This window comes from Silene latifolia, chromosome 4 (assembly GCF_048544455.1).
Source record: "Silene latifolia isolate original U9 population chromosome 4, ASM4854445v1, whole genome shotgun sequence".
NCBI classification, from domain to species: domain Eukaryota; kingdom Viridiplantae; phylum Streptophyta; class Magnoliopsida; order Caryophyllales; family Caryophyllaceae; genus Silene; species Silene latifolia.
Genome location: NC_133529.1, coordinates 16070449 through 16085548, shown reverse-complemented (window position 1 = coordinate 16085548; position 15100 = coordinate 16070449). Strand labels below are relative to the sequence as shown.

Here is a 15100-nt window from a genome sequence, read left to right as displayed (position 1 = left end):
AGATATTACTTTTGATAATAAGTAGACTCTAGCTTTCAGAATAATGTACTATGAGAAGCCAAATCATTTTTAAAGATAAAATAAAAATCCGGTAGTAGGCATACTGCCAGTTTCACTCTTATTTCTGGTGTCTTTAGTTGTTTTAAAACTTTAAACTACTATTGGATGGTGTGGTCCGCAGCGTCACTGGGACCACAATTGCTCCGTACCCCATGAGATGGCGACAGTACTTCACATCATTCGATAGATTTTCTTATTTTCGTGCTTCTCTAAGTACATCACTTTGAATTCTCGTATCTATGGTACTTTGAAAGGATGTCTAGCAGACCGTCAACCGCCAACGCGGGTGACAAGGCACACGGCACTCCAACATGCCTAACCTATTTTCTCCACAAGGAGCACCCTCACCAAAGCGGATCGTGGAACATACGAAAGAGAGCCTGGTTGACACCGAATACGCTTATCCAGCTACCCCTGATACCACCCCCTGGACGTAGCTCGCACTAATCGCACTTAATCAGGGCCCCAGCATGCATGCAAAAACGAACATGGAACGTAGGGATATCTGCGCTACCAGAATCCTGCAGCGTCTCCATCTGGTCCTAGAATGACGATAAACTTGCCTCAATGACGCCACCTGCTGGCATAAAACGAGACGAACACACCTTGCGTCATGAACAAGGTTAAGTAGTCCACAAATCTGGCAGATACGCCTAAATCACCAGCCTACCGACACGGGCAGCTAGCTTGTCTGGATCGATCTTTTTTCAGGTGGCCAGTGGTCAATCGGCCCCACTGGTTGACACGGCCACTCCTCCTTTCATTCCTAAGATACGCCTAAATCAGCCATCAGGTGACACGCAGCTAGCGAGTCGAACGTTAGCCTTTTAGGGTGACAGGACTCGCCTAAATCGATCAGCGGTGACACGGCATAAACTTCCTAAAACAGGGAGAATAAACAAACAAGTACACAATATGTAAAGACCTTGCCAAACTATGACAAGGGGCATTCAAAATATGGCCAAAATACGGCCCCAAGTTCAAACCACCACCATGGCGAAGTAAACACAAAACAAGTTTTAAAACTTATAAAGTTTGCCACCCCTGGGCCAGACTGCCAAAAAAGTTTATCAAAACATAAAAACTTAATTATCGGTCACATTAATGACCTCCACCTCACGTACCTCCTCGCTGCCGACCACTCATTTCGTCTTGCATCGTGCATCGCTTGCACATCCTCGCCGCCATAGCTCCCCGAGCTCCGTCAAGAGATCCCGGGACATTCCAAAGATCACCCCCAAAGAACTCGGCCAACGCAGGAGAATTCACCTCACCAACCTCGCATCGCACGCTCAAATCAGGTTGGGTGGGGTAGAAGCATCTCCACCGCCTCTCCTCTTCCTCTATAGCTGCTGGTGGGAGCCTCCTCGAGTGCAGCACGTATTCCACTGATCTTTCCCCGCCAGGTGGCATATGCAACAACGTTGGTGGCCAGGGAGATCGGTTCAGTGATCTTCTCCTCGATCGCTTCAGAGTCGAAAAAAGTGTTGCACATCGCCGGGTTCGAGCCACCGATCGCCTCCCTCCTTCAACTTCTTCTTGGTGACAAAGAAGCTCGCTTGCCTCCACCACACGCTCCTTCGATCAACCCGCCGCGTTGTGCGGATCTGCACGATTTCCTCCGTTCCTGGTTCTTGGCGTTGGTAGCACGACTGGTGGTCTGCACTATGTTGATCATCTTCCTGTTGTAGAGTGCAGATCAAGAGTCCGGGGCATAAATAATCAAGTCAACAAAAAGAGTTGGGAGGCAGAATTTAAGCAAGAAACAGACAGACAGGTAGAAAATGAAGAATATTTACCATGAAAGCGTTGTGCACGTCATTTTCAGCCATCTCCTCTGGGGAGAACTCCGAAAACGTTTCCTCAACAGGAGGAAAGAGCAGCTGATCAATCTCCGGCCAGTAGGGCACCTTGTCCACATTCCCAAAGCCTTCTGGAAAATGAGCAATGATGCCTCCACTAGTGGAAGCACGGGGACTGGCAGGAGGAGTAGGCGGATGGCGAGACAACGGATCGACCTCTAGGGGCACGCGAGCAGCAGAACTAGAAACTGCAGGAGGAGTCTGAAAAGAGGCGGCAGAAGCACTCCTCTTGGAGGCAGAGGCCACATCAGGGCTGGCAGAAGGTCTCTTTCTTTTAGCACTTTGGAGGATGAGTTCCAGTTGATCGCCTTTTAAACCTGCAAGCATATACAGTCTCAGACGGCAGAATGCTTAAAACATCAGCGGCAGCAGCATGCAAACATCAGTGGTTACAGAAACCTTACCAAAAGACATGCTGTGGGCTGATTGAGGAGGATTGGAGGAAGACGCAGGTGAAAAACCAGGAAGCAGGTCTGGAAACTTTCTCTCAGATTTAGAGATACAGAACAACTTGCTGCAGGCAGGGATCTTGGCACCAATACGGGTAAGGTCGCAGGGACCTGCACGAAGACGATGAAGTAAGCTAGTAAGCAGCGAGATAAAATAATTCAGGCGACAGGGAGGCTACTTACTCGAAGTCAGAGCCCACTTCTCGGAAATATAATCAGCAGGAGGTTGGATGGAGTCCTTCCTCACATAGAAGAAGTCCTCAAACCATTTCTCATCACGAGACTTTGACGCATGTTTGAAGGGAGCCTCTCCATGGCCCCAGAATGAGAACTAACCCCTGCCCAGGGATCTGATGCTATACATATGGGCCAGATCGCCCAGAGTGATAGATTTGCCAGTACTCTGACCAGCGGCCAGAGAATAAAGAAGAACTCTCCAAATGACAGCGAAGATTTGTGCCATGGCGAAATTGTTGGTGAAGATAAAATCTTGTACGAGTTTAGAGAAAGGAAAACGAAGGCCATATCTAAACGGGTACAAGTAGAAGCAAACCCACCCCAGACGGAGGGCGTCAGCCTTCTGTCCCGGTTCAGGGACGGCGATCTCAACCCCATCACCAAGACCAAGCAAGTTCTTGATCATCGGAATGTCGGCCGGAGTTAGGGCGGAGTCACAATCGTGTGGGTGTTTGAAAAGTCCCCGAGAAGGGAAAGTAGGATCGAGATTACGGTCGGAGGGCGTCGAGGTTGATGAGGACTGTCGAGTTTTGCCCATAATGGAGAAAGAAAATGAAGATTAAAAGGAGGGAAGAGGATGGATTACCTGATGATGAAGACGGGAAAGGGAACAGTGAAGCTGATGAAGATTAAAGGGAAGAAGATTGAGGGTTTAAGAGAAGAGAGTTTTTTTTTGAAATGATTTGGAGTGATTAAATGAGAGTGGAAGAGAGACGTTGGGGTTATAAAGAGGAGAGAGGGAGTTGGGTGCGGAGAGAGAGGAATAGGGCGGCTGGAAGTGATAGCTTGCATGGGAAGGAGTGAAAAGGCTGCGTAGGGTTTTAAATATTTGGTTACGTAAATTCCTTGCTCGATACTTGGAAGCGTACTTCACAAGGAATTTGGGGCAAATTGTTTGGGCTAAAAATAGCACTTTAGAAAAGGCACACTTGATAAAATAAAAGAAGTTATGAGGAAGAAGGGAGCCCGCGGTCGAGAAAAAGGGAAACGGGCTTGAGAAAGATCAAGAGCCCAACAGAGGAGACGTCCGCATTATGGAAAGAAGCATCAGGGAGAAGTCAGGGAGAAGCTAGGGAGATCAAGGGGAATTGGCAAGGGAATCCGGATTTGGAAAGAGTCCTTATGGAAATAATATTCCCTTTCCATATTCGAGATAGAGTATATCTAGGGTTCTTACCCTATAAATAGCAAAGGAAGGAAATCAAGAAGGACATTCATTCAACACATCCGCATTCATACATCAACACTCAAGATCACATCTCAGCAAATAATACACGTTCATTCTCGATCTTGCAGGCCTGACACCTAGGGTCAGCGGGATTAAGCTTCGAACCATAATTGTAATCATCCTCCAATTCATATAGTACAATACTTGGCAGGGTACCGTCCCTCCCGCGGTTGTTCCCACATTGGGTTTTCCGCGTCACCAAAATCTTACGTGTCAATTTACATTACGCACTTTATTTTCCGTTTACTTATTGACATACAAATCATCATACAATCGACCAACGAATATAGACTACATTGACCCTAAATCGACTTAGGTAAAAGAGACCTAAACAATTCTCCTTGATCAATGGAAAGTTTCAGGCCCTTCTGCATTGGAAAGGAGACAGGCTTACACCCTTCAAAACCAGCATCCTTGATAATGTCAAGGACATATTTCCTTTGATTTAACAATATACCAGTTGCATTCCTTGCAATTTCTAAGCCCAAGAAGTATCTCATTTCACCAAGGTCTTTGATGGTGAATTGTTGATGTAACTCCATTTTAAGCAGTTCCAGGGCATCCAAATCATCCCCAGTTAATAATATGTCATCCACATACACTACTACAGATACAGGCTATAACAACGGTCAAAAACCGTTGTTATATAAAAAAGCGGACGTTGTTAAAGCGTCCGTTGTAGAAGGTTTTAACAACGGTTGGTTTTCTTAAGGAAACCGTTGTTAAAAATATTAACAACGGTTTTAAGTATAAAAACCCGTTGTGGAAAGTGTGACTCAATTTTGGGGGGAAAGTTATAACAACGGGTTTTAATATACAAAACCGTTGTTATAACTAAAGACAACGGGTTGTTTTAAAATAACCGTTGTTGTTTGTTCTTAAAAAATAAAAAAAAATTAAATTAAATATTACTAGTTGCATGCATAATTACGGCCCGTTAGAATTCCGATGCATGCATTATTACTGACATCACTGTACATATGAATGGATAATATGGAATGAGAAGGGTTAGTAATAAGATTTGAAGCAGCATTATTGAGAGATATGATGATGATTATGGCACAACTTCCTAACATATATATTAATTAAAAAGCAACTCAACCCACACATTGCTTAGTATAAATACATTGCATTATCTCAACTAACATTTCCATTATCTCAATATATTCATCTCCAAACCCTAACTGCTAAAACAAACTCTACTTAATCTTTCAAAACAAACTCAAAAAACTCCAACAAAATGAATGATTTCATCCTTAAGACTCTTACCATGATCGAGAACAACAACAACTTCATCCGCCGGTTCCTCCATATTGAGGAAAGTTTCAGGAGCTACCTTGCGGATGCTCGATCCGCACCAAGCACGCCAAAGAAGATGGCTTGACGGAGCAAAGAAGATTGCGGCTATATGACGATATAGCATCTGCTGAACGGAACCTCCAAATAGCCAAGGAGGAGAGGACGGATACGATAGAGAAGAATAAGATCCTCTATGAAAATATAAGAATTGCATTTTTACATATGTAATTTTTTTTTAATTTATGTATTTATAAATATATATATATATATATATATATATATATATATATATATATATATATTAATTATGTTTATCTTACTTCTTCATCTTGCTTCTTCATTGTTTTACTAACTAATTATGCGAACAATACTTAAACAAATAACATAATGGTCGATAAAAACACATACATGCAAAAGAAATAAATAGAAAAAGAAAATAATGACGATGAAACTAACGAAGGACGGCGAGATTTACCTGATAAATACGAACGTAATAGACGATGAAATCACAAAGTGACGCGAGAAGATAAAGCGACGATGAGAAAGAGAGAAAGAGAGAAAGAGAGAAAGAGAGTGTGTATGTGTTTTGTGTTTGTTTGTCTGCTGTGTTTGTGTTTGTGTATTAAGGGTTGTGTTTTGTGGTCGCAATGAGACTTCTATTTGTGTGGTTTATAGTATGGAAGGTATTGACAACGGTTATTAAACAACAACCGTTGTGAAATATGTTTTAACAACGGTTGTAAAAAACACCCGTTGTTAAATAAGTTTTAACAACGGGTTTCAAAAATAACCGTTGTGATTACTTTTCACTAACTTTGCGCCAATTTTGCGCCAAATTATTAACAACGGTTGTGCATGTGTAACCCGTTGTTAAAACTAATAACAACGGTTTTTATAACCATACCCGTTGTAATTTATTTTAGTAAAATTCGCGCCATACATTCTACAACGTCTATTGTGATTTTCGTGAATAATCGTTGTTAAAGGGGCGTTGTAGTTGCCTGGATTTGTAGTAGTGATAAACCAAAACAATAGCTATTTTCTGAGAATGCTTGTCTTGTTTTGTGAATAAGGAATAATCTTGCTTAGATTGTACATAGCCAAGCTTAACCAAAAATTTAGTCAATTCCAGGTTCCATTGCCTAGAAGCCTGCTTCAACCCATACAAAGATCTGACTAGCTTGCAAACCTGATCCTTATGTGCTTTGGTGTAACCCAAAGGTGGCCTCATATACACCTCTTCTTCAATAAATCCATGTAAAAAGGCATTATTTACATCAAGTTGAAATAGGGACCACTTTCTTATAGCAGCAACAGCAATTAAAGTTCTCACAGTTGCAAACTTGGCAACAGGAGAAAACGTGTGCTTGTAGTCCTTATCCTTGACTTGGTTAAACCCTTTGGCTACTAGCCTTGCCTTGAATCTCTCCACTGTGCCATCAGATTTATGCTTTATCTTATAAACCCATTTGCTGCCAATTGCTTTCTTTCCAGGGGGTAAAGTTGTTAACTGCCAGGTATTGTTCTTTTCCAATGCTAATAACTCCTGGTCCATAGCTGCTACCCATCTAGGATCTTTACAAGCCTGGGTGTAATAACTAGGCTCTACCTCAGTAATAACTTTAGTTAAAGAGGTAGTATACTGCTGATCAAAATCAGTGAGCTGTCTTATCACATCAGAATGAAAAGCTGAAGTTGTGCAATGAAAATCAGCAAGCTTGACAGATTGATGTCTAGTCCTTGTGGACCTCCTGAGAGTGCGAGTAACAGGATCTGGTCTAGTAGGTAGTATGTGATTATTACTTATATCTGTATTAGTATTAGGTAACTCAGAAGATGTACTATTTGGAGTAGTATCTGAATTATTAGGGGTAAACAAAAATTGTGTATTTTCTGTAACATCAAGATCAGTTAGAAAGTCTTGTGAAACAACAATATTACTGTTAGTCTTATAAGGAAAACAGTACTCATAGAAAACAACATCCCTGTTGACAAAAACATCATGTGTATCAAGGTCATAAAGCTTGTAACCCTTCTGTGTAGGAGGGTAACCAATAAAAATGTATCTCCTTGCCTTGGGCAAGAACTTATCCTTGACAGTAGGGGGTCTAGTAGCATAACACAAGGTGCCAAAAACTCTTAGTTCATCATAACTAGGCAAAGTTTCAAATAAAAGCTCATGTGGGGTCTTCCAATTGAGTACAGAGGATGGCATCTTATTAATAAGGAAAGTAGCAGTCAGTAAGCAAGCCCCCCAAAATTTTATAGGCAAATGTGCATGAAATCTTAATGCTCTAGCTGTTTCCAATAGGTGCCTATGTTTTCTCTCAACCCTACCATTTTGTTGAGGCCTACCTACTATACTTCTTTGGTGTATTATGCCCTTAGAAGCAAACAATTCATTGCATTGTGATTGGAAAAATTCAGTACCATTGTCAGACCTAATAATCTTAACTTTAGCACTAAACTGATTCTCAACAAGAATGATAAAATTTTTGACCAAACTTGGCACCTGGGTCTTATGTTGAATCAAAAAAGTCCAGGTTGCCCTTGAGTAATCATCAAGAATAGTCCGAAAAGACTGAGCTCCAGTCATATCAGGGTGTTTATAAGGACCCCATAAATCCATGTGAATGAGATCAAAACACTTAGCAGCATAAGACAAGCTTTTATAGAAAGGCAAAGAATGATGCTTGGCTAAAACACATGTATCACAATACAATTTATTAACACCCTGAAGTGCAGTCTTATTTACATGCCTTAGTTTTTCAACAGAATAATGCCCAAGTCTGGCATGTAACAAAGCAACATTTACAGTTTGAATAGCACTAGCAACACAAGGTTTAAAAGTATTTTTAACAAAATTAGATGCCCTAATTTTATATAGATCTCCAATTCTGACTCCCTTAGCAACAAAAGCCTTACTTGAATGGTCCTGAAATAAACATGAATCATTTAAGAAAGTAACAATTAACTTTGAGCTGGTTATTAACTTAGCAACAGATAAAAGATTTGGCTTGAAATCAGAAATGAGTAGCACATTGAATAATGTAATTTCTTTTGTCAAGAAGACATTCCCAGTGTGATAAACAGTCTTAACAGACCCATCAGGAAGAGAGACAAATAATGGAGATTGTAATTTCTTAATATCATGCAACAGGGAGACATCTGAGGTCATATGATCAGATGCTCCAGTATCAATGACCCAATCTCTGCTTGGAATGAAACCTGCAGTAAACTGAGTAGAAGACTTACCTGCAAAATGAGTGTAAGACTGAGATCCTGGATCAACAGATGCAGAAGAGGTCCTGTCATTCAATGCTTGTAAAACTTTAGTCATTACTGAGTCAACAATGCCTTGAACCAGATCAGGTGACAACTGTGAAGCTGTATCTTTTGCAGAAGAAGACTGAGGGGTTGGAACAGCCAAGACAGTAGGACTGTATCCTGAGACAGTAGGAGAAACCGTGGGAGTATACCCAAAAGCAGTAGGGTAGAAAGGATTAATATTAGCACAGTGTGCAGTTTGTGGGACAGAAGCATATTCAGCATCTTGATTACCACACAGCTCTGCATTATTGACAGGTTTCTGTGGTGGTTTAGCAAAATCCCCAGATTTTGTCTTTCCTTTGGCTTGTTTGGCCTTCCAAGTCTTGAAACTGTAGCAGTTGTCAATAATATGACCCTTGATCTCGCAAAAAAGACAAGTCTGCAGCTGGAAACAATCTTCGACCTTATGATTAGTCTTACCACACTGCTTACAAGGTGGATAAGTATTTGTGCTTTCTTTGGGACGTTTACCCTTGGGGTTAACATCAGCTGTTTGAGGGTTGACATAACGTTTTTTTAGCAGCATAAGCAACAGAATCAAGAACAGCAGTATTTGTACTATCATTAATAGTTTTCTGCCTCTCAATCTTCAGTAAGACTCTTAAAGCTTTGTTAATAGGAGGAAGAGGATCCATGGAAAGCAATGAAGACTGGACTTGCTCATAACCAGCATGTAAACCCATCAAAAGCTGTATCAGTTTGGCCTGTGTCTCTCTCTCAACTAGACGTTTGAGGAGACTACATGTGCACTTGGACATAACACTACAAGTACAATGAGGAATAGGATCCATGTGATCGATATTCTCCCAAAGACCCTTGATTTTAGTGTAGTAATCAATCAAAGAGGCATTTTCTTGCTTAAGATTGACAAGCTCCTTCTTCAACTCATAAAGCTCTAACACATTCAATTGACCAAAACGCTCAACAATTTCTGACCAAAGATGTTTAGATGAATTGGCATATTGAAAATGATCACGTAAACCTTGTACCATGGAATTCCTAATCCAACGAGATACAAAAAGATCACAACGAATCCAGGAATTATACCTCTTGTCGTTTTTCTCAGGAATTGCACATTCTCCAGAAATGAACCCAATTTTGTTCTTGGAAAGCAAAGTCTGAATAACCTCCCTCTGCCACTGACGAAAGTTGGAGCCATCAAAAAGATTTTCTGTTAACCTCAACCCATGTTGCTCAGTTGTAGACAAGAAGAGAGGATCATCATAAGGAGAAAAAAGTGTTTCTTGATCGCCGGAATCAGGAGTAGCCATGTTTTGATCAGATGATTTGTGTGATCAAAAAGATAAAGATTGTAATTGGAAGTGATGAATATATTCAAAGAATTAGCAATGAATATATGAATTTGGATGAATGCGGAAGCGAAAAATAGTGGATCGTTATACCACTGATACCATATAAACCATGATCAAGCTAGATGATCATAATCATATGATTGATATGATGATTATATTTGATGACTGATTAACAGAGAGAAAGAGAGAAAGAGATAGAAGAAAATAGAATATTTTGTTATTATTACCAAACTTCTGATTCTATTACAAAGGAGGGGTATTTATATGGAATATAGAGATTAGGTGTATTGAGTTAGTTATAGTTAGTTCTAACAACTTTCCTAACTAACTTTAATACTCTATACCTTGCTTTCAACAAACATTAGGTCATGGTAATAATATGAGAGTAAAAATATATTTCATGGTGACAATCACCTGCTTCTTCTCCTCCTCAAGCTTCTGCTTTTCGCGCTCAGTCAACACTTCACATTTACTTAGTTCACTGGAGCGCCAATCAAGCTCCCTTTTCTTTGACTCCAACTCATGACTCATCTTCTCCCACTCGCCTAGTATCTTTAGAACATTATCACGAGCAGTGCGCTGCATCTCACGGGTTTTTGTCGGGAATCATTCATGGACAAATAGCATTAATCACATTAAAAATGAGGGACTTTCTTGGACAGCAAAAAACAGGTAGAAAACTAATGTTGCCAAAGAAAGATATTCTCGGATCAACAAGGATTGGATAAACCATGCCACCAAAAGATGCATCAACAGGAAAAAGACATCTAAAGTAAGATGACCAGATAAAAAAGCACAAGTATTTTGTTAATTTGAACTCGAGTCAGAAACATGTACTGTGAGAGGCAATAACTTCGGCGCAAAGACAAGATAAAGAGACATTGTTTTGGTAAATTTCTACCAATTTAGGGTTAAAGCGGTCTTAGCGTTAGGTCTATGTTGCGATTCGAATGATTATTGTATGTTATCCTGTATGAACGATTTAAACAAAGAACACAAGCAATTTTGGTGACGCGGAAAACCCGATGTGGGAAACAACCGCGGGAGGAGACGGAATCCCACCAATATTTTCACTATAATTCGACAGGAAATACAGTTCGTATGCTTGCTATGAATGCTAGGATGTAGTTCTCGTATTTTCTGATGATCCTCCTTCTTTGCATTGAAGCTCTTTATATAGGGGAGCTCGTTAAGCTAGGGTTTCTTGCTTTCCCTCCAAGTTATCCCTAATTTGTCATTGGGTAGGACTTTCCTTCTTTGGATCTCGCAAGATATTGGACTCTCACAAGCTTCTTCCGTGTGGACCAAAGCCCATATCCTGCGCTGCATGCTGACGCTGGCACCCTGGCTCCCTGATATCCTGCATCCCGTAACGCTTCCAGGCATGCTGCCCCAAGTCAGCCCATATCCAGATTTTGGGCCTAACAGTTTGCCCCCAATTTTCTGCGAAAAGTGCAACCCTAATTATTTGAGTGGGAAATTGCAGTGTATCGTTGAGTGACTTCTCGCATACTCCATTTCAATTCACATTTTTCAAAACCCCAACTACCCTCTCCTATTTATTCTCACCCGTCCACCTCTTTCTCTTTCATCATCATTTTAATTCCTCAAAACCTTCAAATTTCCGTCTCCCCAAATCCCTCTTCGTCAACGTCCTTTCACTACCAGCGCCGTCTTCATCCGTCTTCTCGGGTACTTTTGTTTCTTTCTCCTTGTTTACCATGGCAAAGACCCGTTTAACACCATCCTCCTCCACCACCATCAACCTTGAAAACGATGACTTCCCTTCACAGGGAGTTCTCAAAAGACCACATTCCGGCGACTCCCACCTAACCCAAGAGGACATCCCTAGAATCAAAGCCCTGCTTGGACTGGGTGATGACTTGGTGATCCTCATCCCCAAACCCGGTCAGAAAGCAGACGCCTTTCGTTCGGGGTGGATCTGCTTGTACACCTACCCCTTCGTCCTTGGCCTTAAATTTCCCTTCCCCCCGATGATCCAAGAGTTCATCCGCCTAAACTCTATCCCTATGGCCCAAATCGCTCCTTATGCGTGGAGGATCCTCTTGTCTACTGTTGCTTTGAACAACAGTATGGGCGCCGAGATTGGTTTGTCAGATCTGGCCCATAGGTTCGAGTGTCGGTCACTGGGCACGGCCAATACACTTTTAGGGCCGTGTAGAAGACTGAGAACTTCCTTCAATCGGCGGCTAAAGGGAAAGACGATGGGTGGTACGAGGACTTCTTCTATGTCAAGCTTGAATCTCTTCTCATCCGTGCTGACTACCTGTTTGAGCACTGGGTTTTCGCCAAGAGTAAGTGTATTTGCATGTTTATTCCTGATTGCCCCCGTCGCTCACTATTCTTACTCTTTGATTTGATGCATAACTCAAGAACCCCGAGAAATCTGAGGACGAGGATACTTCTGTTGCCAACCTCTTTTCCATCCCTAAAGATCGTAGACTTTTTCCCCTCCTGCTTGCTGGTTTAGACGATTCTGCCACCGAGGAAACCATGTCTTCTGGTAAGCATCCTCTCTTTCTAAAGCTCCCTTTCCCACTGGCTCTTCATTCTGATTTCCTGCGTCCGGGTGCCACTGCAGGAAGTGCTAAGCCGTCTGCCTCTGAGATTCTGATGCGTCATGCCAGGAAAAGAACCGCTGACTCCTTTAGCTCCCCTTCCTCCTCAAGAAAGAGATCTGCCTCCACGCCTGCTCCTGAGCCTATCGAAGTGACCCCAATATCACGCGCGCCTGGGTCCCCTGTTCACACCGATGAGTTGCTGCTGCGCCTCCCTGCTGACTTTGGGGATGCTGATCGTGCCAACTACTGGCCTGCATTGGAGAGGCTCCTGACTCCGGCCTGCTCTAAGGCGTTTGACTCGACTGCTTCCTAGGAGATGACTGATCTGGCCGCTGAACATTGCTTCCTTGTAAGTCTTCCTATATTGCCCCCTTTCTTTTCTCTGCCCCCGTGTTCCCTTGACTAATGACTTTCTTCATTTCAGGCTCTCCAATCGTCTCTCTATCTTCGCAAAATGCTGCAGAGAGCCAAGATTGAGTGTTTGGCTTCTGTGGGGAAGAACAAGGAGCTCACAGCTACCTGTGCCAAATTGAGGGAGCAGCTTCATGCGGCCTTTAAGAAGAAGGAGGCAGCTAAAGATCAGCTGGCGAGGACCCAGGAGGCTAATTGTGTTCTGACTTCTGGGCTAACAAAGGCAGAGGCCCGTGCTGAAGAGATGGCTGAACTGGCCAAAAATGTGGGAGCCTAAACTACTTTTGAGGGGCGGATTGACTGCATCCGTGCTTATACCGAGGGGAGGCACAACTCCTGGAACCTGGAGGAGGATCTGGCTGAGTTCACTCATGCATTTCCCAATGGCATGGACCTGAGCGCCCTGTTTCCTCCTGAAGCTTAAGCTGCTAACCTGGAGCCTGAGTATGCAGCCATGGATATCTATGGAGCCATCTCTGGGACTGTTGAGGAGATCTTGGCGGGGGAGACTGGTGATGGCGTCACTGTAACTCCTGAGGCTGTTCAGGCACCTGCAACAGAGAAGCAAATAGAGCATGGGGAGTAGAGCAGTGGTCAAGGTGCAATTGTCGAGAGGATTGACCTCTCTTAAATTTTAATTCAAATAATCTGGGGACTTGGCCCTGTGTGGCGCAAGTTTTGTAAAAAACTCTTTTTTATTTTCTTCCTTGTTTTGGTACGTTTTGTGCCTGCCGGTGTGCAGGTTTTGAACTTTTGATGGCGCCTGCTAAAGGTAGCAGGTACCCCAACTTAAAGTGGCTCTGGGCCCAAGTTTTTAGGCCCTACTTTTGTTATACTTGCGTTTTGCCACTGATTTCTGGAGTTTTGATTCCACATAGATATACCCAGGAAGCTGACCTGGCTCCAGGTGCATAGCTCCTGTTCCTGGCGATAAACTTTTGATAACATATTTGACCCATGACGTAAAATATCTTATCACTAGGATTAGCTGATTAGAGCGTACCTTCATTGAATGTTTCTGACTAACAAGGAATGTTGCGTTCCTTGTGGTTCCAGACGTTTGAAATCGGTGCGTGCACTCTTTGATCGACGACATAGCTATGGGATTACTGAGTTAACGTTAAGGTATGGGTGGTCTTAGTATGCCGTACCCTGCGCGCTACCTCGGCGTATGCTCTCCATGTGGCTTGACTTAAGATAAGCGTCTTCGTAGCCTCACATGGCAGGGGCTGGACCCTTAAAGTGTTCCTCATCTGACAAGTAACCAACATTAGTGTCAAAGCCTTTCTTCGTAGAAGCATTTTATGGTCCAAAGTAGTGCAAATTACCTGGTGCTGTCTCATGGTGTTCCAGGGCAACACCTGGATCCAGGAAGCCACAGCCTGGACTACTTGGTTTAAAAACGACTCTACTTAACTAAAAAACAAAAAATTAAAAAAAAGAAAAGTTTTCTAAAACACACTGATGCCTAGAGCATATACTATCCCCCACCCTTTTTTTTTTTTTTTTTTTTGAAAACTTTTTTGTTTTTGCTTCACGGACTTTCGAAAGGTCCTTTGTACACTAAAGTTTTGGCACTTTGTCAGACAAAGTACCGTTTCAAGTGACGGATGTTCCAGGGTTTATCCAGGATTTGACCGTGCATGGTCATCAACCTGTATGCCCCATTCTTGATAATGATTTCGACCTGATATGGCCCTTCCCATTTGTAGGCAAACTTGCCTGCTTTGTGGTTCTTGGTATTTTCGAATACCCTTCTGAGTACTAGGTCCCCTACTTCAAGGGTCCTTATCTTGACATTCTTGTTGTACGTCCTTGCGACAGATTGTTTATATGATGCCATACGTATGTAGGCACTTTCTCGTAGCTCATCAACTGTATCCAGACTTCTGGCCATTTCGACTTTGTTCTGCTCTGCCGTCTGACAGCCGTATATGTGCGTGGGTACCAGAACTTCCGAGGGTATCACTGCCTCTGCCCCGTATACGAGGCTAAACGGAGTTTGGCCTGTTGCCATTTTCGGTGTTGTCCTGTCTGACCAGAGTACCAGTGGTAGTTCATCTGCCCATTTTCCCCCCAGCTCTTCCAGCCGTTTTCTGAGGTTCTCCACAATGATCTTATTGCTGGACTCTGCTTGGCCGTTGGTTTGTGGATATCTGGGGGCTGACTTTCTTAATGTTATGTTCCATCGTGCACAAAAGCCCTCGGTGTTATCTGATATGAACTGGGACCCATTATCGCATATGATCTTGGATGGTATCCCAAATCTGCTTATGATGTTGCGCTTTATGAAAGAGATCACATGTTGCTCTTTTACCTCTGTCATTGC

General features: G+C 42.6%; 3 protein-coding genes across 4 annotated transcripts in view; 1 reads left to right on the top strand and 2 right to left on the bottom strand.

Moving 5' to 3' along the window:
* LOC141653111 (factor of DNA methylation 1-like) overlaps nt 1-10391 on the bottom strand; it is a 31499-nt gene extending 21108 nt beyond the window's left edge. Inside the window, exon 1 of the mRNA XM_074460760.1 lies at nt 10193-10391. Within this exon, the coding sequence (XP_074316861.1) occupies nt 10193-10363 (171 nt within the window). The 5' untranslated portion in view covers nt 10364-10391. The remainder of the gene's footprint in view (nt 1-10192) is intronic.
* The window catches only part of LOC141653110 (factor of DNA methylation 1-like), a 275319-nt gene that overhangs the window by 162690 nt on the left and 97529 nt on the right, over nt 1-15100 (top strand). The gene's annotated exons all lie outside the window — the stretch shown is intronic.
* On the bottom strand, nt 13586-15097 carry LOC141651137 (uncharacterized). The gene is made up of 2 exons (XM_074458859.1): nt 14427-15097; nt 13586-13706 (listed from the first exon to the last, which is right to left on the bottom strand). The coding sequence occupies exons 1-2, from the start codon at nt 15095-15097 to the stop codon at nt 13586-13588; spliced, it is 792 nt and encodes a 263-aa protein (XP_074314960.1).